This window comes from Pleurodeles waltl, chromosome 10 (assembly GCF_031143425.1).
Source record: "Pleurodeles waltl isolate 20211129_DDA chromosome 10, aPleWal1.hap1.20221129, whole genome shotgun sequence".
Taxonomy (NCBI): Eukaryota; Metazoa; Chordata; class Amphibia; order Caudata; family Salamandridae; genus Pleurodeles; species Pleurodeles waltl.
The window spans coordinates 265,402,555-265,426,791 of NC_090449.1; the positions used below are offsets into that span (position 1 = coordinate 265,402,555).

General features: G+C 45.2%; 1 protein-coding gene across 3 annotated transcripts in view; it reads left to right on the plus strand.

Annotated features, from left to right (window-relative positions):
• The window catches only part of MRPL28 (mitochondrial ribosomal protein L28), a 191,282-nt gene that overhangs the window by 13,623 nt on the left and 153,422 nt on the right, over positions 1–24,237 (plus strand). For 2 of the 3 annotated variants that reach the window (XM_069210404.1, XM_069210405.1), the window contains exon 2: positions 9,113–9,547. In XM_069210404.1, the coding sequence (XP_069066505.1) occupies positions 9,260–9,547 (288 nt within the window). In that variant the 5' untranslated portion in view covers positions 9,113–9,259. Of the gene's footprint in view, positions 1–9,112; positions 9,548–24,237 lie in introns of those variants that run through there. The other variant, XM_069210406.1, reaches the window with a different exon arrangement.

The following is a 24,237-nucleotide window of genomic DNA, read 5'->3' on the forward strand; positions in this document are numbered from 1 at the left end:
GCAGGATGCAGTTGTTCCTTCCTGCCCCCATCCTTGTGAAAGCAAGTGGATGAAACAGCAAGCCTTAGACGTACAGAGATTAACTGAGGGTCTTCTGGAGCTCATGAAGCTATCCAAACCTTCACGGCAGGGGTCTGAGATGCCTTTCCAGGTCAGCAGGGTAGCTAACAGATCATTGCCTTGATGGAGGAAATGATTTGAAAAACTTCTGCCCTGCAGCCTATCTACCCCCTCACTCCTGAGGAGCTGCCTTCCGCAAAAGAAGACGACTGTCTGCATGCAGAGAAGATGTGGTACTTTATTATTTTTTGTATTTCTTTATTAGGTTTTTACAATTTTATGATAACAGTGCCAGTATATTCTACCCTTGACCCACCCCCATTGACCGATCAGTGCCTCCTCTTGCTGACTCCCAAACATTGAGGCTGGCACATAACGTCAGGAAGTGGAGGAGTCACTGGGGCCTATGCATCTCTTGGAGACTGACGAACACAGGACAGAAGGAATAAATCTTTTACTCCCTGGTTTACAATCTCACGTCTGCTTGGACAAGCTGGTGTGCTACCTAGAGGTCAGTGCACAGGCCGCACATATAGAACACCTGGGACGCACAATACTGGATCACAACCCATTACTCATGGGTAATTGGTGGGGCTGACATGCATCCCCCATTCACATCTGGTGACTTCCAATAAATCACATACACAAACTTACACTCAGAGAATCTTTAGCAGATATGATTGCGGAATACATCCATACTAATCAACATACAACATCAAATACCAATATTGAGTGGGATGCTGTTAAAGTAGTGATATGAGGCTACTGCGTCAATCATGGGGAGTTCGGAAACCACTTAGCATCAACATATCCATACTGGAAAATAACATCAGTAGACTGGAGAAGGATATCCTGGGTAACCATGACTGCAGGAGGACAAGGGAAATGGGCAGCTACCCTGGAGCGACTACACATCATGAACAGGTGTGAATACTTGACCTCTGCACACACGGAAAGGGTCTGAGTGAGAAGATTATTCTCTTGGCTGGTACCGCCTGATGATAGAGGGCGCCCAGTTACTTAGATCGCTAACCCTACTGGGGCGATGGTTTACACCCAACAAGAGATCCATGAGGTATTTTCTCACCGTTATAGGGATTTATTTGAGGAACACGGCCCAATCCCTGAAGAGTTCGTAAACAAAGTGATGCTACTGTGGTCCTAATGAGGACAAAGATACATTGGGTGCACCTTTTTCCAAGCCCAAAATTAGAAAGGCCCCTTGGGAACTCGTGAAGGGTAAAACACTCGGCAGAGATAGCTTACCAATAGAATTTTATCAGACCAATGTGTTGGAAGCCTTAATAGTCTCAATCCTCAAACTCTCTGGCGATGTAGCAGACGTAGCTACCTACCAACCTCTTTCCATGTTAAATTTGGCCTATGAAATCCTCAGTAAGATAGTAGCCAAGAGGCTGCAGCCCCTCTTACATACCCTAACATGTGAGTACCAAAATGATATTCCTCACAGAAATAATCCCTATAACATTCATCACCAATACCATGTCCTGTATGAGACCCTCCGTGTCTCGCTACCCAGATGCAGTGGTCTTGTCGATTGATATACAAAAGGCATTTGTCCCCTTGTAGTGGGAATAGGATGTTGTTGGGCGAAGGATGGAAACAATGGGTCACTGCTATGAGCACATGCGAAGGCACGAGTCTGCACAAGTCAGTGCATATTAGACCCATTTGTGATCTATCGAAGGACTAGGCAGGGCTGCCCGCTGTCGCTGATACTGTTCACAATGACGATTGAACCATTTGCAAGTATCCTCAGAACTGAGGGGGGCATGATAGGAGGATATAGCTGCATCACAGAGAGCATAAGGTAGAGTGACCAGATTTTGAGGAGCAAAAACCGGGACAGGTCAGACATAAGAGGGACTAACGACTTTACACTCATTTTTATATCTGGCCTGTCCCGTTTTTTTGCGTAGCTTTGTGAATGTGTGTCTATACATGTGTGTGTTTATATATACACACACACACACACATTTACAAGACTACACATATAAAATTAGCTATGGCTTGACCTCCCACCCTGCACCCCCCCAACCCGCCCCCACCCACCTCTCTCTGCTCCCCACTCCATCTCTCTGCTGGGAGCAGACAGGGAACTGTGTTGCCTGACAGTAACAGATAAATTAATTATTGCATACTTTGTTAAGGAGAGCATAGCTTTAATTAAGGCGTCCCTAGGTAATCTGACCTTTGTTCCAAAAACCGGGACATTTGTTTAAAATTTAAGAGAAGCGTCGGGACACTGGGACTGTCCGGGGAAATCCGGGACGTCTGGTCACCCTAGCATACGGTCTGTCGAGCATGCTGACTCACAACTCCGAACTGCGTGTACAGAAAGGGCGTGGCCGGAGTCCTCGTCAGCGACTGAGGCGGCACCTGCTGTGTGTAAGGGAAGTGATGTCCTCCAGGCAGCTGCTTGCTGTTCTAGTCTTTTCGGTTGCAGCTGCCACTTCCTTGTTGCGCTCGGGCACTTACCAGTACTCCCTCTGGCATTTTGGCGTTACTGTCAGTGATTTGTTTTGTTCCGGAGGCACGTTTATCTTCTATTGGGCCTATCGTATTCCTCAGTGGCAACTTGCTATCTGAGCAGACACTTTATTCATACCCTGGCACTCTGTGTTCGCGTCAGAATCTCCAGTGTTAATTGCTTAAAGAGTCATTCCTCTTCGGCATTAGAACTGTCTCTCCAGGAATCTACTACCAACTAAGGATCAAACACAAGTATCAAGGCTTGCTTAAAAATTACTGGTAACGCGCTTGCCCTAAAGACTCAATTATCTGATCAGAGCAATATTTGTCTGCCTCCCTGAACTCTGGGGATTACTCCAAGCACTGCAAACGTATTCTGTGATTTGTAACCTGTAAAAAGACAAAAGGTTAAATAAGGGATGTTATGAAAGAGCATTTATAAATGTGTAGAAGAGTAGGACAGTAACATGAGCATGGATAATAACTTCAATTAATATTTCGTTCCTAGCACATCTCGCTGTGCCATTTCCTACTAACTCCACAGTCAGGAAAAGGGGAACCTTACGGTACCTCTTATACTTGTGCTTATCGGAAAGGGGGGAATATAAAGGGAAACGTTTACATGGTTGAATAGGTAACACTATCTTAGATTTACTGCAGGGAGAACAGCACGTAGACTTACCCCAGGCTGAAGTACAGTACTCTGCTCCATGGACGTGAGGGTTCTCGGGTTTCCTTCCCCTTTTCCCTGTTAGTCGAATTGTGGCTTTGACATTGTTGGGCCCTTTCGACTGATAGGGAGGTAGGGCTCACTCTTCGTGCCTCTTCTCTTCACTCCTGTGAAATATTCTCTAGGTGAGAACCTGACATAGTCTCACTATAATCAGATGACATTACTCGATCACAGAAAACTGGCTTTTCTTGTTGTGCGCCCTCCAATAGGATCTTGGAAATGTGCCTGGGCTGTGTACCAGTTGGAGGAAGGCTTGTGCTTTCGCTGCGTCTTTGGATCTGTGGGACATTCCGAAGCCAATACAACATTTGGGAATCCAATTAGAACCTATTGTGTTTTAGTACCAGGGAGTCAAAAGTTTACCATTCTCATATGGGTAGAAGCGAGGGTATTTTTGGATGCACCCTGCGAAACTTAAAGGACAATGTAACTTTTGGGGGGAAGCTGAGATCCCCCCCCCCCCCCCACCCCACCCCCCCTTCCTGGCTAGAATGGCTGTGGAAAAAAACATTATACTGCCCCATGTCCTTCATTATTTTGCGAACTTTGAGTTTGCTTTCCATGTGGCTGTCTCCGACTCTTGAATATGCTGCTCTGGCAATTGGTGTGGGATGGGAAATACAATTGTGTCTCTTTTGGCACACTTTGGCGGCCTGCGTGCAGCAGATGCCTTGAAATCCCCAACTATGAATTGTTGTACTTTGTGGTTCAGCTTCAGTGGCCTACTCAGAGGATGACTGGGGCTGACCTTGCAGGACGGGTGCAATTTAGAGAACCCCCATAGGGAAGGAGCCCTGCTTGCACTTTTCTTAGGGGCAGAATTGGACCATGCTCGGAACCAAATCTCCCCACTATACCCCTCCAGTTTTCGGAGGGAGCACTCAAACAAATGGGGCTCAACACCTAATATGCCAACATGGTACCCCTGGCGGTGCTACCCACCCCAAAGGGGGTATTCTTCGTACCCTTAGGATGAGAGAATGTATGTCTGCGGAGATGGTAACCTTAGGGACCTGTTGCTCATCGGGCTCCTTTAGGAGCCTAGTGATTCTCATTGAAAGGGACAGCCTCATAGACACCCAGTTCTTAGCATATGGGGCGTTGGAGGTGTGTCAGCTCATGGGGAATAAAGAACCAGAATCTCAAACACATGACCTTTTGCAGGTTCTGGTGACCTCTGGCCAAGGCCCTCTCTTGATCTCTGGACTTTACAAGTCAATGATTGCCATGTTCTCTGACAGTTTGTCAGCCTTGCACACCAGATCGAGGAACATCATAGGCAGAGAATTCCATTGTAAGGAGTGGGAGCAGACCCTAGAATCCACATACACCATCTCTCAAAATGCATGCTTCTGTTTCACGCAGTTCAGCTAGCTTCATACCACCTATTTTACGCTTCACAGATTGAACACCATACAATACTGCCAACTTGAGCTGCCCCAGATGAGCTCTTTGTTGATAAAGCATTCACCCATATGGTATGGAATTGCCTAGTGATAAACCTCTTTTGCATCAAAGTCACATCAGATCTGGAGAGAACTGAGAATAAGCAAATGCTCTACAATGTGGAGATTTGCTTGTTCATCCATACGTAACAGACAATCCACGAGGAAAGCTGGCAATAGGTTCTTAGATTTGGCCCTGGACATAGCTAATAGGGACCTTGTACTACATTGGAAATCTCTGGTTGGCCCACCACCTATGAGGTGAAAGGCAGATGTTGGGAGCTGGGGGATTGGAAGAAGGAGCTGCACTGCGCTTGGAGGAAAATAGAGGCATTCACAATGTAGTGAATCCTAGTTTGTTTTTAATGGGATAACAGGAGTTAGCTTAGCCTTTGGCTTGCAGACTCATGCCCCAGTCACGTGGTGACTTTTAACCTACTTACCTTGCTCTGTCTTAGCCCATTTAATTATTGAATTCTTCTAAGATGGCTGCCTTGTTTATAGTTAGGCCACTTGTTATGAGTTACATTATTAGCGTCACCTCGCTAAGGCGTCAAGATCAAGCAGCAAAGACAAACAAACAGTAGGTGTTCACACTGAGGGATTTTCCCTCTCTATACTTTCGAGGGATTGTTTATATTAATTGCCATCCCAAGCATGTCTGTTATCTATTGTTTGGGAACACACCTACATCAGGGGTCCTTGTAGATCTGCATAAATGCATTGCACTTTAGACAGATAATCAGAGGGATTCCGACCAGAGGGCATCGCCACCATCGCTGATATTGATGCTGCAGTCGTCTTGACGCTGACCCAGTCTTCGTGTCCTTGCAGAGTCTGAGATAGAGACCTCATTCCAAGGTAACAAGGGTTGGGGGCTCCTCTCATGGACATGGCATTGGCAGATTAGGTTTAGCAAACCCAGCTCTCCTTTAGGTAGGAGGTTAGGCCTTTCACATTAAGGTATTAGGGCATATTACATCTCGTATGTCTTTTCTATGCATTGAAGGTGGTGGGGGTCTTTGTAATAATGACTCTTGTCTCCGCAATTCTGTTCCTTGCATTATTCATTATCCTAATCATTGCAGCCCATGCAACTTATCGCAAATTGCAGTTATGTTAAATAAAAACTATTGAAACTTTACTGCATCTTTGTCATTGCCTGTGTTTGTATGAGACATGATATATCTGTGAGAAAGGGGTAATCTCCGTTTAACCACGACACTCACTGAGATGTCTTATTCTCGAGTCCATGCGTAAAGGCTGCCACAAATCACCTTTTACTATTGTGTTTCTGGTGAGGTGCTGCTAATGAGCCGGTAAGGTTGGGACAACAGTTGCGACTTGTAGGAAAGGCGTAGTCGCCTACAAGCAAAAGTACTGTCATCCTTTAACCAGCAGTCTTGCCCAGAGCAAGAGTCCAAACTACGACAACAAGAAACGCTTGGCTGAGCAGTGGATGAAAGTAGTAGGTAGCTTTACTGAAGAAGAGACGCAATAGCCCGGCGGGCGGTCCACAGTAGCAATATTGACAGTCTTCCCCATTTACCAAGGGTGCGCTGGAGATAAGCATACGCTCGATAGATACTGCACAATACGGCAGTACTCAATGGCACACAATTGGGTAGTGGATTTTTAATTTCTTTTCCCCACATGTAAGGAGAAAAAGCCACTGCTTCTTAGATATCCCCCATCTTTAATCATGATTAACTAGTGTCAGCTTTGTGTTCTTAAATCTTTTCCAAGTTTTCATATTATTTATTTTAACTAAATCAATGCCTCTCGCTTCAGTGAAACAGAGAGGGAGAGAGAGACTGACTGACTGACTGACTGACTGACTGACTGACCGACCGACACTGAATGTGCATATGCCTGCGGGTGACTGCTGAAGCACAGCTACCGGAAGTGAACGCACACATGGTGTGCTGGTATGCCTACCAGAAGTGGACGGCCACCCAGCAAGCCTTATGCACTGAAGATAATGGAGCAGGTTGGTTGTAAAATTATGACTGTTGAAGCACAGCTACCGGAATTGAAGGATTACTGGGTGTGCCTCACTGAACGAAGCAGAGCTACTAGAAGTGGACAGCCCCCAGGCATGCTTGAGAAACTGAAGGTGTATGAATTTGTTGGTGTGTAGCCTATGACCACAGTCTCGTTTGTCATGAATGATTAAGCATGACTATCGTATGGTCACATCTCCACGGTCACCTGGTATGCCTAATTGAATGGAGCATTGGGTTACACTGGTCAGCTGGTAGAGAAGGGAGTGCCCGGCAAGGAACTTTCATGGGATGTAAATATTGCAAAGCTATCTTCTACTTAAATGCAAAAAAAATGAATTGAAAAGATGGCTTGTAGGTGAAAGCAGCCATTAAACTGCAGCATTTACTCTTCCAAGCAAGCAAATGTGGTGTACTTTTATATTGGGATGTGCATATGCCTCTGCCTTAAGGGGACCACTGCTAAGCGATGGTGTTCTTAAAGCCTGCACCCTCCAGTTAAGCCTAAGCTCTGTTACCTGACTAATGACTTTATCTGCTGGTGCTCACTTTTTCTCAGTTTATTTTCTGTATCTTTGTCCTTCCAGAGTACCTCTTCCACTGGACTTCTCTGCTGTAGTTGACAGCTAAGAAATCTGATGGTGTTGGCAAATTTCCCGTTGTAATCTATGTTTCCCCAGAGGGTGGAGATACAGTGTAATACAGAAGTTGTAAAGCTGCATGCTGTACATAGGCAAAAAGAGGCCTTATTCAAATGTGATCTAGCAGTGTGCTGTGGCAGGAACCCACTCAGTTATTTCTTTGTGAATAATCCTATTCCTGGGAAGCTAGAAGCGGCATGTCTTATTAACCAAGCATTTTTGCAGTTTATTGAACCCACTGTTGCCTTTTGAGCTAATGTGTTAACGTTGATGTCCAGGTTTTCATAATCTGGCCTCCCTGCCAGCGCCCTACCTTACTTGACTTTTAGGCTGACCTCAGTATACACCTCTAGCCAAACCTCAGCTGAGCAACACCTTTGGCAGAAGACCACCTCCCACCATTGCTTGCAGTTAACTGCAACGCAGTGGGAAAGGCTGGTCCTGCATCTTCCTGACTTTGTGGAGGTAGAAGTGGCTGGTGCCTCACATCTTCAATTGCCGCTCTTGTTGAAAAAGCTACATTTTCTGGCGCTCACTTGCATAGGCAAATGACACTTGCAAATTGTAGGTGACTTTACATATCTTTGGTGGGATCACCACTTGATGCTTTCCAGTTCGCTGCTGTCCCCCATGACCACCTGAATAAATCATGCAGAGCTCGATGGAGGTGGTCCTGGGCTCTCACCTGGCACCACAATTCTTGGCTGCTCCTCCTCGTCTTCCACATTTACCACAGCTCAGAGGTGGGCTTGTATGCCTACACAGTAGGGCAAACGTACTCTGTTTTGAACCTCCATGTTCCTATAATAGCCAATCCAAATGTATTGGAAAATATTTGCACCTTGATTCATTAATAAAATGTACCCTTTTAATTCGCCCTACGGAACTATTAGCCTAGGAGGAAACGTTCCACTGGATATTTTTCACTTTTACATAATGGAATGTGTTTCGTGCCTCTAGAAATGTTTGTTTCCCATAAATTGTCCATCTAAAATACCAATGTCCGTTATTTTAGTCCCCGTTGTTTCCTCATGTGATGCCGTACTGTGTGGTATGTTAGAGTTTTGAATAAATGTTAAAATTTAATAATATAATTTCAGATGATCTTTTCTGTGATTCAGTAAGTGCATGTTTTCTGTTTACTGGTATCTGAGTTGTTGAGGTGCAGATGACTAGAGGGAGGCCCTTTGCACAGTTTCTTGTTCCGTTTCCGGCGCCCTTCCCTCAATCCTCAATAGGAAGTTTTTAGTAGTGCTAGGGATTGTTCCTAAATGAAACTGTGCACAGCGAGGCGCATTGTCCCACACAGAACTATTTGTATTGTTGTCCTTCTACCCTCCGTGTGACATTTTGAAAGTAACAGGATTATTTGCAGTACCAGGCAGGCATTTTCCAAAGCAACAACCCCTTGCCACGCTCCCCTCAGATTTTGTAGGTGTGAAAATAGTAAACTTCTCCGAGTTGCTTCAACTAATTAAAATTACACATCCCTAATTTTAATCCAGTTCACGAACCACAAATGGAATTGTCAGATTGGACCTGCATTTCATTGCTAAACTAGTGGGTGTACACAGTTGTGAAGCCAAAATGGTAGCACTGTCCAGCTTGTGAGCATGTTGTCTGAGAATGTGTTACAAGGGAGCTTATAGAAGTGACGGTAAATACCCCGATCCAGACACTAGACTGATTACTCCTTACTGCTTCAAACTTTTGAACTGCTGTATTGTATCCCAACAGGTACATGTTATCCCACCCACGCAGGCGACCACGCGCACACCAGCACTCTTATCTTTCTGAAAGACTACCCAAGAGACGAACACCACCTTCGTCAGCTGAGAGCAGCAACAAATTGTAGTGCCCTTTTGACTGCCTATAAGTGATCAAATGCCGCTCCACAAATTCCCTCCTGCCACATGGGAAGCTCTAAAGCTGAAAGATGGCATTCATTCCCGCCTGCCGCCCCATTATTTGAAATCACTAACGGAGTCCAGGAAACCCACCCCAGTTCATTGGGTACCGCATGGAGCCAAGTACAAAATGAATCCGAAGACTGGGCAGCGGGAGCGAGTCCAGGACGTTCCTATCCTGCCCTATTTCCCTCCGGAAGCTGACAAAGGACTTTGGGGAGGCGAGGGCTGGATTTCAGGATTCAGATACGCAAACAATGATAAGGTAAGAAAAATACAGTGTTTTCTCCATAAAACTACAAGTAGCAGATTCATTGATACAGAAGCAGTCCTTCCAAAAACATGAAACGTTATTCAACTGTTTTTGGTTTTAGCTTGGTAACGTTGGTGAACACTTTAAAATAGGAACAGAATCCATACCAAAGTCATGGTAACGGCCACGTTGAAAAAATAATTAAAATATATTGTCATCTTTTCTCCTTGTGTTTTTTGGTCACTAGCTTTATTTATTTATGTTTTTTTTTTTTTTTTTTTTTTTTATGACCAATTTTATACTGTTTATTACTGTTAGGCAGAAAACAGAATGATCAGCTAAATATAGATTAACAAAAACAAAAGTACCTTGTTTCTCCCCTGGATCTCCCCCAACAACACCTCCCATTGTGGACACATTTCTGTAACACAGTAAGTAAAGCATGCACAGACCGAGCCATCCTTATATGTACCTAAAGATTCTGTCACAGGAATTGCATGATCTGTAGCTGTCCCTGGGTATTGGCACCAGTGTGAACAAATCTTAAAATGTGATTATAGGCAACTGTTGGGCTTCTCCTTACTCACATTTTATTCAGATCCCTGCTTCCATTCCTGCATTGCGGCATGGTGCTATACTTCCATCGATTAGCTATATACCTTTTTGTTACCATCAAATTGAGCCACAGCAATGCCATTTTCTATCTCTTAGCATTGAAGATTACCCTTATGTGCAGGATGGATAATTTAGGGTGCCTAAGCAATGACTATCACAAAACAGAGCCTAGGATGGAAAAGACTCCCTCACAGAATGTGGCAAGCACCCCACACTCGAATACTGTGTGTGTGTGTGTGTGTCAAATCCCCTGCCTGAAGAACACCTGATGTTTCTTAGAGAAGCCACTAGTCCCATCCTTCACAGTCTAGAATGGGTGAAATATACCCTATGCAGGTATTTGAGTTGGACAATTCGGAATTATATCCTTGCTTCTCGTGGAGATATTCTAATCACTTTAATTCTTCGCCTCAGAGTGTGCCTAGCTCTCAGGTCCATGCCTGGTGTGTCACCCAAAAGGAATTGACAACATTTGTCACTAAAGATCGGTAGGTCTGTGATATTTAATGATGTCCCAGTTCCGCCAACAGTAGTTTAGCCTCCAAGGGGTTCAAATCGGTTAATTCTTCCACGTCTGAGATGTATGTGCTTAGCGCCTGTCTCATTTGTACGTAACAAAAGACTTTGCTATGGTGGAGGGTGTATTCCATCTGTAAGACTTTAGAGGATTTCAAGACATTTCGTGTCATCTCATCCCCCGAATTGAAGATCGCATTTAAGATCCATTGTTTGAAGCCTTTCAGCGTTGTGTCCTTGCCCACAGTTGCATCAACTAGCTTTATATTTAATACACCAGTAAACATAATGATCCTCCGTGAGCATAAACTGTGAATATCCAAGAACTTTCCACTGTATATTACCTCATACTCGAAACACCATAAAAGAAGATACCCATCAAAACAAAAAGGATGGCATAACAAAGAGATGCTAGGCTTCACCTTTGATTAAATCACCAAATATCACAGTAGGTATATATAAATTATTTTTAGAGACATGTTAATATTAGCCAGCATCCACATAGATCCATCCCAGAGCAAGAATTGGAACACAAAGGTTGTAAGCTTAATTTTTGTTGTATGATTTGCAAAGGAAAATAGAACAAAATCAATAATTTACCATCCCTTTAGAATGGGCTCTTGTTTTAGTAAAGTTCACCACTCTGTGCTTGTTGACACAAAAAATAGTTTTTGAGGAAGGTGGCTTGTTAGAAAACCTCAGAACAGGAACATGTTTAACTTTCCATTGTCAGACTTTTCCATTTTATATTAACTAATTTAAAACCTCCGATTAAAATTGCCAGCCATTTGTGTCTGTCATGTTACAGTTTACCTCCCTAAGCACACAACTTTGGCTTATTCTTTCCCTATTCTGGTAGTTTCCTTCAGCTTTTCTAGACATGCCATCCCCATGCAATAAACTCCTCTTAGCTTAATAGCTTCTCTTCTCTTTCAGGGTCAACCAACAAATACCCCTTTGCATTGAGGATCTTTGGGAGCTGAGCCCGCATCACTTTCATAATCACATACCCTTGTGCACTGAAGCTTGGTCAGCTGATGCTCTCCCACCTTCATCTTCATGACTAGAAAATGCTTCTTAAAAGCATCCAACCTCATCGTCTTCACCGTTTCTGGTGCCATCATTGGCAAACCTAGGCTTTTTGTACTGCTTCTTCTTGGCAGCACCAAGAATGCTATGTGCCTCAAGGCCAGTAACCCGACTATCCTTGTTTTACACCTTTGTATCCCTTGATCACTGGTCCTATGTTGGTCTTATTTTTATATTTTTAATAATCTCTTGTTTCATTTAATAACCTACAGACTGTGCTGATAGAAGTCTTTGTTGAGGTGATGTTTAGTGTTTGAAGTTGCAGCATGTGGAAATTTTATGATCTCCTCAAAAACACGTAGTAAATACAAACTTGGCCACAAGGGGGAAGTGTATGCCTTGACTTCCACAGCAAATCTAAGTTCTAGAAAAGAAAACGTTTTTATCTTTAAGTAGTGTATACTTAAATTAGTTCATATTTTTGATTTCTTTGAAACCATTTAATCTTTTTCATTCAGAACAGATTCATCTATTAATAAAAACCGAAACATTTTTTAATTTATAGGTGCACCTAAAGTGACGGCGCAGTGAAAGAGAATAATGTGATAATTAAAGTGCCAAAGTGTTATAAATAGTATGTACATAATGTAGTTAAAACACAGAAAAACAGTGATCTTTAAAAGGACCCCTTTATTCCAGGTGTCTTGAAGTCACCTTATATTTTTACATTAATCCACATCTAATTTTGTCGACGCTTCGACCCTATATAAAGAAACAAATCAGTAACGGGTCATCTTCAGGACTGAAAAGTTCTTTAAGCCGGTAGCCTATTGATTCCAAGATTTTAAACATTGATCTCCACAAGTTTTTGTAAGTAGTTATCAAATACACTTCTGGTCGTTTTTATGAATCTCAAATTGTTAGACAAATGAACCATCTATTTAGTTTCAAACTTCGGCTTTCGCAAAGATAAAAAACACCATGACTCCGTTTCATATAACTTTGTTTGAATTACTCTGTTCAGACGCTTAGGAGGACGCCAGATTGCATCTCAAAAACACAACATTAAACCACCATCCACTATCCTCTGCTTGAATACAAGGTTTCTTGTAGCTTTCATTTTTGTTTACCTAGGTAGTTCCATGTTGACTCCACAACCCCTACTTAACCTCCCATTTTTGGACAAAAACAAATTGCATGGCTTTGAAAACCTCTGCTACTCTTAATTTGTTATGAACTTGCTTTGTTTCCCTCAGTACACCGGTTAATCTGTATGAGCATTAGGGGTGCTCCTCCTATTATCAAGAGATGTTCAGTGGCAGAATACAGACAACCTGAAAGAAGAAACGTCCAAAGTGTAACCTCAGTGGTAGTGATACAGCCTCTTCCCCCCCCCAACCCAGGCTGTGAGGCGACTTACAGTGGTAAAATCTATTCAAACTGACAGAAAAATGTATGCGCTCCCCTAGGGGAGGCTGCCTGTTAACTATTCTATGAAATGTTCCAGTCAGTCAATCATAACTTGATTATTGCCCTTACACATGTAAGATTACACTAAATGGTGGTTTTCATGCAAGCTTGTCTCTGCCATGTTGGGCTAAGCACCCTGAAAGTCCCTTTGTCTGGGACCACCTCCCTGAAAGTAAAACTGTTTTTATTGGCTGGGGAAACTCATCACCTCCCTTGTAAAACAGGCTTACCCTCTTTGATTAAACCTACCTTTACCCCATTTCCTGTTTTGCTGGATGTTTCCTTAAAGAAACCCATGGCTGGTTCTGAGATCTCACCACCGGTCTTTGGAATACCCTTAAATAGGACACAGCCCAAGATGCCACTCCGTTCAATTGGAGGAAGAATTCAAATGTTGATGAAGTGAACTCTTTAGTTGGCCCTGTCTCTTGCCAGTGGCCCCCACAAAGTAGGATAGCTACTACCTACCCTTGATCCAGTAACCTGCGGTTCACCTTTGGGCAGGGAATAAGGTAGGGTTGGTGCACTTCCGTGCTGAGCAAATGCTTGGCACAATAAACTCTGCTTTTGCTGCTTTCCTTGAGGCCTGTGAACAGTCAATGGATTCTGAAGCGCCTTGCTAGACTGACCTGACAAGGAAAGGGGGAGCTGTGCTTCCAGCAAAGGGAATGCCTGACTTCCTGGAAGCCCCAACTGATGGAAGGTAATTTTGATGGGCGGAACCATGCAGCAGCCACAAAATTGCTACAGTGCAACTGGCCACAGAACTCACAAAAGAAAGTCAGGCATAGCCATGGATAGAGGACCTGGAGATCTGTTCTCCATAGCAATATCTCTTGTGACTTTCTTGGTATTCTGGGGTGATTGTGTTTACCTCACCCGAGAGCATGAATTCCCTGCTGCCCATCTGGCCCAGAAGCAAGTCTGTGGCTGAGTCCTCATTATTGTCTATTTCATGAAGCAACAGAAATGTTTCCGCATTGTCACTTGTTCCCTTGCACTGCCCCAAACCCAGTCCTCACATTTAGAGTTCCTTTACCTGCGGTCCCAGTAAGACCTAGAGGTTTTGTACCTTAGACCTATGGCAAGGTGTCTGGTAATGAAGCAGGAATCATCAGTTTTATTTCCAGAACTGTTTCTACCATCTGTCTTGAGGAGATACTGTCATTTTAAATGTTGGTTGGACTCTCATCCTTACGCGAATTTCACGGTTTTATCTGCTGAAGCCTCCTGGTTGGTGCCCCTAGATCCATGGGAGCCTATACAACAAAATTTGAACTGCAGCCGGCTATTTTCAAGATGCCTCCTCTTAAGATTGAACACCAGTGGGGGTGTAATGGTATTGTATTGTAAAAGTATTTATATAGCGCTTACTACCCCTGACAAGGCCTCGAAGCCCTTTTCGGCGAGTAGCACGCTACTCCGGAACCCAACAAGAATTAGTGATGGATTGTAGATGCTGACTAGTAAATACATCAGCGTCATTTAGGAACATTTAGACTGTTCAGTAACAAGATACTGGTTTTAAAGAACATGATATTTGTCATGTTTGAGCATCGGTTATCAGAGTTTGATTGGTATTTACTCTTTGCTGTATCTGCGTTCTTCACCCCGTCGCTTTCTAGTGTAAGCCATTGCTACTTAACTTCACTATGGAAAGTACATTTTACAACATTGGAGGGAACAGCATTGCGGTAAATTACTACAGGAACCATAAGAAAAGGCCTCAGCTGTATCATGTAAACATAGGGCAAACTGTGTGCATTACTGGGACACTTAAAACAGGGAAGTGTTTTTACATATAGCATGGTGCTAACTAAACATACGCATCAGGTTGTGCTTGTGTATTGCTTTCACTTAAACTAAAGGGCACAATGCCAAAAGAATGCAGCACTCTTAGTCTGAATAATGAATTTATTAAGACACTTCCCAAATATCAAAGAAAGGTCATACAAATATATGAGAATCAGCATACTACTCAAGTGCAGCAGAACATGTGTATATACAAAGCTAAATCTATATATCAAGTAGTCAAGACCTAAAGAAATTTGCAAGGCATCAACAGAGCATGTATACATGAGCTAAATAATCAAGATTTAAAATACTTCACCAATTGAGTTGAAGTCATCATCCTCACTAGCGTGACTGAGGGAACCCTCAGATCAGTCAGACAGGACACCCGTTCGGGAGCACAAATCAGATCCTGAGCAATGTGTCTGTTCCACAGGTGAGCTCCTGTATGAGTGCCAAATCTCCCCATCTTCTATACCTTAAAGCACCTCAAGAAGAAGGTTCTAGAACCCTCCCTTCCCTCTGTTATGAAATTAAACACTGGCTGTACTTTGAAAACACCAATAGAATGCCGGCCAGGCTCCCAATGTTTGTTCTGAGACAGATTTTTACATTCCTCTGAGGAAAAAAAAGTCTCAGCCTTGTGAACTCTTATCAAGTCCGCATCCCACATATGTTCCAGCATTGGCCGACCCTGTTCTTGTGGAGAGAAAAATAACTTCTCAGAGGGTAAAACACCTGCCCGGCTCTGCCCTGCCACTGCAGCAGGGTACAAAATTGAGTCATTCACACAAAATGGAGTCAATGGTTAATTCCACATAGCATCACAGCATGGTATTCAGAAATCTGCATTTCTACAGAACTATGGAAACTGTGAAATATTTGTACCTGGTGTGCTCTAGAACTTGGCCAAATAAGTAATTTACTGCAGTGTTTTGAGAATCGGTACAGTGTACCTTGATGCAGTTTTAAGAAAATTCCAAAATGCATATATAACTTTCATAGTGTTAGTGTGGAAACTGACCCTTTGTGCCCCCCACTAACTGTCAAGGATCCCCCTACCTGCGGTCAGAGTGTCTGTGAGCCGGGGTCCTCCTGCTGGGACACGAAGTACTGTTGTAGGGTGGCGGCGGAGACCACTAAACCCAGCCTGCACCCATCCCAGCCTTAGGTCCCCATGGAGGAGTGGTGCCTCCCTTGGCATTGCGGCCCCATCCTGCCTAATGAGACAACCGGAGCTGAAGGCTGGGGTGTGATCTGAAGAGCGAAGAGCTGGGTTGCCAGAACAAAGATCTGCAAAGTCAGGGGAGGCTCTGCCGCTGGGCTGTAGTGAAGGGTGCAGACAGCTCTGTCCAAGAGGGCTGGCAGCCCTCCTTCTGTCTTCGGCTTTTGTTCAGCCACTGAAGGCGGTGAAAGTGCTTTGGGGCGAGACCCCTGAGGAACACTCCGCTCCTGCCCTAGAGGCTGCTGTCCCCTTGGAGTGGAGGGGGCCCTACGGCGAGTGACCTGCCACGTGGCCTTGTCTGGGGTGAAGATTGCAGAGGTGAGAGTGGCCCCATTAGGGCCTAGATAGCTGCTTTTTGCTCCTCGTGCTGTTGGCCAATGCTCTGGGGCCATTGTGGGGAGACCTGCGCAAGAACCCGTGCGAGGGTCCCTAGGATTCGGCAAGCTTTAGTGAGTGCGGTGAGCTGCATAACGGGGTACACATTTGTCTCTCTACCACCCACTTGCATACCACCTTTTGTTTTTCCTGTGGGTGATGCTTGGGGAAGGGAGGATGGCTTTGGACTTCCATGGTTACTGCAGTGCTCCAGCATACCTTGTACTGGCTGGTTCATTCTGCGATGGCACTTGCGTAACATACTCATGTAGGTGTCCTCATCTTCGGACCCTATGTGCCACCACAGCTTTGGGCACCTAGCCCCTTGCCTGTGACACTGGTGGGGGGTGTAGGGCACTGATGGTGCCGAAAGTGTCCGAAGGACCGCCTTACTGCCCAGGAATCCAGGGACATCTTGAAATGGGGCAGCATGAGGGAAGCTGCTGGCCTGTAGGGATTAAGCAACCCGACTATGTGATGTCGCCCTGATGGTGAGTGGGAGGAGACGCTGCGGTGGGTGCTGTGGTCAGTGGGAGGGGACTTGGCAGTCTTCATTGGTTCCTGTATGGGAGGTGTGGGACTCTCAGTGGGTGAACTCCGATTTTGAGCCCCGGGAACAGATGGTGTGTGCCTGTACTTCTTCCTTTTCACTCTGTCACTCTTGGCTCATCCCACTAGAGGCTTCAGAAAGGACTTTGGCTCTAGAGACACAAACTGCTTGCTTATTGGCTTGTTTGGGATATTATGGTACAATGCCTGTTAGCATCCAATCCAGGGAAGTGGGGGTTGTTGATCTGCTACTGTTTTTTCTTTGTGTTCAGATGAGCCTGGGTGGTGCTATTGAGGGGGATGGTGAGATTTTGGGGAGGGTTGTGCGGAGGCTTCTCGGCTTATGCTATCAGGTTGTCCTTGCTTTCCCATGGCTACCACATTTAATATACTGACTTGGAACATCCTGTGAGTGGCGACTCCTGTGAGGCGACAGAATATTTGCATACCTCAGGGATAGAAACATTCATATTGCATACCTCCAAGAAATGCATCTTACCTCTGCAGAACTCGAAAAGGTCTCAGGGCACTGACTGGGTACTCTACATATGCTCGGGTGGGGGGCTGTGTTTGATCTGGGTTGCCCCAGGGGTACTCTTTGCAGAGTAGAGTATGGATAGATACTGATGACTGTTACGTGATGTTAGAAGGTGACCTGGATGGTTGTCCCCTTTTGATTGTAACCCTCTATGTATCAAATACACACTAGACCGAGTTCCTCAGTACTCTGTCTCCGACTAAGCTTGCGGACCCTCAGGCTCCTGGGATCTGTGATGAAGAATTTAGTTGTATTCCCCATCCAGCCCTCTCCCCCGGGCACTCAGGGTATCCACTCCATTCATTAGGCAGTGGACAGAGACAACACACTTAGATATATATAATACCTATATTTGGAGGTTGGGTTACCCAAGAGAGGCAGAATATTCCTATTATACCATTGGACGGACACCAGGTACACACCAGACTGGACTACATTGTCTGTAATGCAGCGTTCTAGCCTAAAGTACACAACTCTGAATATTTAGACCGGATCTCTTGGACCACAGTCCACTTAAGGATATGTTCAACTTAGTGGTGGTGGGGTGGGGGGTACTTGTGGAGGGAGGCCCTGCTTGACACAGCATACAAGGACACCATTAGTGCATACTTGCTTCATTATTTTGCCGAGAACAAAGGCTCAGTGGGTTTCAGTAGTTTAGAAAGGGATGCTATGAAGGTGGCTATGGGGGGCAATTGTATTAAAACGCCTTGAGGAGTGAGGTCTTCCCTGCTCTGCAGTGTTACAGTACTAGAGGTGTGCTTGAGGAGCACTGAAATTGAAGCAGCAACAGTGGTTGAGGCCAAGGGGCGTCTGACTAAGTTTCTCCACCAATATTGGGACAAGAGGTGACGACTGAACAACATGTTCTATAAAGCTGCACTGTTTCGCCAGCATGTGGATGGTGAAAAGCCAGGGTTCACCTTAGCGTGGCTTCTGCGGTCGGCAGTCCCTCGAAGTCTCATAGGAGCGATCCGTTTTCTGGCTGGCAATAGTGTTAATTACCCAAGCAGCAATTAAATGAGGACTTTGTCCAGTAGTATGAGAAGTTGTACTCTCCCCCTCCAGGATCTCGTCTGGAGTACATCAGAGACTATATCCGTGCAGCCACCCTACCTCGCCTGACACCTCACCAATTACTGGAATTGGAGCAACCACTGCAAGTAGAGGAGATACAGGCAGCGATTCATCAACTGGCCCAGAACAAGGCACCAGGAATGGATGGGTTCCCCGTGGAATATTATGTTGTGTTCAGGGAATCTCTTGCCTCAGAATCACTTGAGGTCTACTGGGAGGCACATCATCGGGGTTTATTGCCTGATTCTCCATGAGAGGCCGTCATATTCGGGTTACCTAAGCCTGGCAGGGATCCCCTCAAAGTGAGCTCCTATCGCCAGTTGTCATTGTTAAACATTGATTATAAAACTTTAAGCAAGGTACTCTCCAGTAGGTTGCTACCTTTGCTTGTTGACCCCGACCAATGTGGGTTTATTCCCCAACGAGCGCCTTTTGACAATACAAGTCGGTTGTGTCACATTATGGGCACTCTAGAGGAGAACGCGGATGTCCTAGTTGTGGTCTCCTTAGATTTTGAGAAGGTGTTTGAAACCCTTTGGTGTTCCTTTTTGATGCTGGTATTGGAGGCCCTGGGGATGGGTCCTGAGTTTCTTGGGTCGAATAAACTGCTTTACACGGCGCCGCGAGCTAGTGTGCCGACGGGACACCAAATATTGTGCCAGTTTGCAGTAGGGAGAGGTACCTGTCAGGGATGCTCCCTGTTGCCCATAATTTTTGTGTTTGCTTTGAAACCCATTGTTGCAAGCCAGGTGCCCTGAATGGAGCATACTAGTGGGCACAGACTGGCATACTTTCTTTCTCTACGCAGATGATGTCCATAGGTCGAGCCTCTATAGCTAAGATGACTATCTCCTATACTTTTTTGAAGCAATACCCGTGATGGCGACGAGAAGAAGTTACTGTCTGACTTAATATGTGGAGGCGTCTGCAAAATGGTGGCTATTCACATGCTTCAGGGTCTCCTGCTGGAGGGTGGATTGGGGGTACCTGACCTAGAGCTTTATTTCTCAGCGACATAGCTGCTGTGGCCCATGTAGTGTCTGGCTGGTGACATTATAGGGGAGAGTAGGACAATCTGGGAGAAGCTAAGCACCGGTGGTGGTTGGATTGGTTGCTGACACCTGGGGTACCGTCTAGGGGTGCTGACGGTTAAGCAGTGGGGAATGGTGCTGAAACAAGTGAAGCGTTTATCTCCAAATGTCTGCCTGAAGTTTACCCAGTTCTATTATCTGCACCAAACCTTTCTCACGCCGCACCAGCTCCCCAGGATGTTTTTGGATGTGGCCCAGTGCACCTGCGTGGCAGCCACGACAATGCTACCTTTTTACATACGGTGTGGCACAGTGCACAAGTGTGGATACAGGTCATGGAGCACATCTCCGCAGTTGTTGATGTGCACCTGGCCCCTGGTCCTCTACTGTGCTTACTGGAAGTTGCCAAATGGACAAAACGCTCTACACACTCATGATACTGGTGGACCTGGCCATGACCCTATTTAAGCACCTAATTACAATGTCTTCGAAGGAAGCGCAACCTCCCTTTCTTGTTAGTTGGCTCCCTGCGGTCCATAACTGGGCGGTGGCCAATCTGTGGCTGTGTCTCAAGACGGACGACTGCGGGGAAGTGCAGGAGCTGCCACTCTTTGGGGCATATATGCCCTTAAACTTACAAGTTAGATCTCCCAGCCCAATAATTTGTTCTGATTGCTGACTTTGGGCTGTTGCCGGACTCCGTTGTAGCCCCATGGTGTGTCGGTACTGAGCTGGCATCCGAACTCTTCCACCCTGTAGATGCTAAATTGAGATCATGATTCTCGTTCCCAGCAATTGGCTGCAGTGTGCTTACTTTCTGGGGACTTTGGATTGGACGTGTGTAATCAGGATGATTATATTGTCTTTACCTTGGAGGAAACACTCGCCGCAATTAATTCCCTTAAACCTTCTAAAGCCCCAGGCCCAGTTAAGATACCGGGTGATTTATATAAGTCTGAGCCAATGATCTGGCCCAGTTATATAAACATGATATCTAATGCAATAGCAGCTGGAGGCCCAATACCCGGCACCTGGAAAGAGGCTGAAGTAATCCCTATATACAAAAAGGGAGTGATGAGTTCCCCTGCTAATTACAGACCTATTAGCCTCATTGCCAACCTCCAAAAATCTTTTGCCAAACAACTTTTGACTAGGCTCCTAGATTGGGTTGATACCCACCCTGTGATTTCCTCACTTCAGGTGGGTTTTTGCCCTAAAACTAGTACCATGGACCAGGTTTTTAGGCTGGCATTGTTCTATTGGAAATATGTAACACTTGCGAAACAAAATTTGTATGTTGCCTTTGTGGACATTATGGGATGTCTTATATAAAATTGGTACCCCACAGAATATAATCCATCTCCTACAGCGGTTACACTAGGGCACCTATGCTCAGGTGAGGTGGGGTAACCAGGAAGAATTGACAGACGATATCGCCATCCATCGGGGGGTTCATCAGGGATGTGTTCTGGCACCAACCTTATTTACTTTATATATTAATGAGGTGGTACAAGCTGTATCTTCTTGTCAAAATGATGCCCCCTCCCTAAATGCACACAAGATTCCCATTCTGCTTTTTGGGGATGATTCTTTCCTCATTTCCAAGACCCCAATGGGCCTTCAGGCTCTTGTGGATACGTTTTATAACTTTTTGTTCTGATTATGGCCTGGAATTGAATGCCAGTAAAACTAAATTGATGGTGTTCAGCCCAAGACCAATTTAGCCGGGGCTCCTTTGGGGAAAGTTAGTTCAATAGATTATTTGGGGGTGAGAATTTCCAACAAACTGCACTGGGAAGAACAGATTAACAGATTGTCTCTTCTTCGGCATAGATCTGGGGCTATTTTGCGTTTCTATAAAAGTATCGTTACGAAGGCCGTTTCTCCGACAATAAAAAAATTAGCTAAAGCACAAAATGCTGCTACCTACGGTGCGGAGGTATGTGGCTTTTGTAAAACCACTAAATTGTCTGTGGGCGAGAACAACTTTGCCAGAGCGATACTTGCGTGCCCAGGTGGTACCCCCCTGATCCCCATTTTTCTGGACCTTGGTTTTAACCATATCTCTGATACGATAGCTTTAAGACCGCTACTTTTCTGGGTAAGAATTTGGACGACTCCCCAGCTTGTAATTTATAGGGACTCTCTTCTTGATCTTTTGAAAAGATCCATTCCATGGTTTAAGCATGTGTCAAGTTGGTTTTGCATTCCGGGACTTGGGAATTACTGGGAGAATCCACAGGATTTAGGGAAGGCTCATAAACTGTCTTTGAAAATAACTTATTGGTCTTGTGTTAGGAACAACAATCTTCAGGGTACAATACATGGACGATTGACCAATGCATTTCTTGATTTCAAATGGTATCCTCAGTATGAGCCCTATTTAGATCTTATCCCTGATTCTTTGGGAAAGAGCTTGTATCCGTTATGGGTGTCTACTGCTATTGTCTTTTACTGGTAGTTTGGGGACACCGTCTGTGTCCAACTTATGTCCATGTTGCAATTCTGCTCTGTAAATAATTGAACATTTTATGTTCTTCTGTCCAGTGTATGTCGCCCCCGACGTAAGTTGATCGGTCCAGCATGTCAGATGTTGGGTTTTAAACAATTTGCTATTTTAAAGAGTGACACTTCTGTTATTTTGATCCATGCAGTTAGCAAGTCCCTTGTGGCTGCATGGTATATACGGACTTGTCATTTAAAAGCATTGTAATTTGACTGTCACAGGGTATGCACTGAGAGATCTCTTATTGCTTTTATTTTTTAATAATGGAAAGTATTCTTCTTTTATATTTTATTATACCTTGTTTATTTTTAAACTTTCTATTTTGTAATTTGTATTTATAAGGAGTATTCTTCTGCTTTGATGTTTTTCATGACCGAATAAAGCTTATTGTATTGAGATCATTTTCATGCGCCTCAGCTGCCAGCTGTGAAGCTCTAGTCAAATGTAAGTAGGTGTTTGTAAAGAAATGGCTCCCTGTTGCAGTTACCCCCCACTTTTTGCCTGATACTGATGCTGACTTGACTGAGAAGTGTGCTGGGACCCTGCTAACCAGGCCCCAGCACCAGTGTTCCTTCACCTAAAATGTACCATTGTATCCACAATTGGCACACCCTGGCATTCAGATAAGTCCCTTGTAACTGGTACCTCTGGTACCAAGGGCCCTGATGCCAGGGAAGGTCTCTAAGGGCTGCAGCATGCATTATGCCACCCTAGAGACCCCTCACTCAGCACAGCCACACTGCTTACAAGCCTGTGTGTGCTAGTGAGAACAAAATGAGTAAGTCGACATGGCACTCCCCTCAGGGTGCCATGCCAGCCTCTCACTGCCTATGCAGTATTGATAAGACACCCCTCTAGCAGGCCTTACAGCCCTAAGGCAGGGTGCACTATACCATAGGTGAGGGTACCAGTGCATGAGCACTGTGCCCCTACAGTGTCTAAGCAAAACCTTAGACATTGTAAGTGCAGGGTAGCCATAAGAGTATATGGTCTGGGAGTCTGTTTTACACGAACTACACAGCACCATAATGGCTACACTGAAAACTGGGAAGTTTGGTATCAAACTTCTCAGCACAATAAATGCACACTGATGCCAGTGTACATTTTATTGTAAAATACACCACAGAGGGCACCTTAGAGGTGCCCCCTGAAACTTAACCAACTATCTGTGTAGGCTGACTGGTTCCAGCAGCCTGCCACACTAGAGACATGTTGCTGGCCCCATGGGGAGAGTGCCTTTGTCACTCTGAGGCCAGTAACAAAGCCTGCACTGGGTGGAGATGCTAACACCTCCCCCAGGCAGGAGCTGTAACACCTGGCGGTGAGCCTCAAAGGCTCACCCCTTTGTCACAGCCCAGCAGGGCACTCCAGCTTAGTGGAGTTGCCCGCCCCCTCCGGCCACGGCCCCCACTTTTGGCGGCAAGGCTGGAGGGAACAAAGAAAGCAACAAGGAGGAGTCACTGGCCAGTCAGGACAGCCCCTAAGGTGTCCTGAGCTGAGGTGACTCTAACTTTTAGAAATCCTCCATCTTGCAGATGGAGGATTCCCCCAATAGGGTTAGGATTGTGACCCCCTCCCCTTGGGAGGGGGCACAAAGAGGGTGTACCCACCCTCAGGGCTAGTAGCCATTGGCTACTAACCCCCCAGACCTAAACACGCCCTTAAATTTAGTATTTAAGGGCTACCCTGAACCCTAGAACATTAGATTCCTGTAACTACAAGAAGAAGGACTGCCCAGCTGAAAACCCCTGCAGCGGAAGACCAGAAGACGACAACTGCCTTGGCTCCAGAAACTCACCGGCCTGTCTCCTGCCTTCCAAAGATCCTGCTCCAGCGACGCCTTCCAAAGGGACCAGCGACCTCGACATCCTCTGAGGACTGCCCCTGCTTCGAAAAGACAAGAAACTCCCGAGGACAGCGGACCTGCTCCAAGAAAAGCTGCAACTTTGTTTCCAGCAACTTTAAAGAACCCTGCAAGCT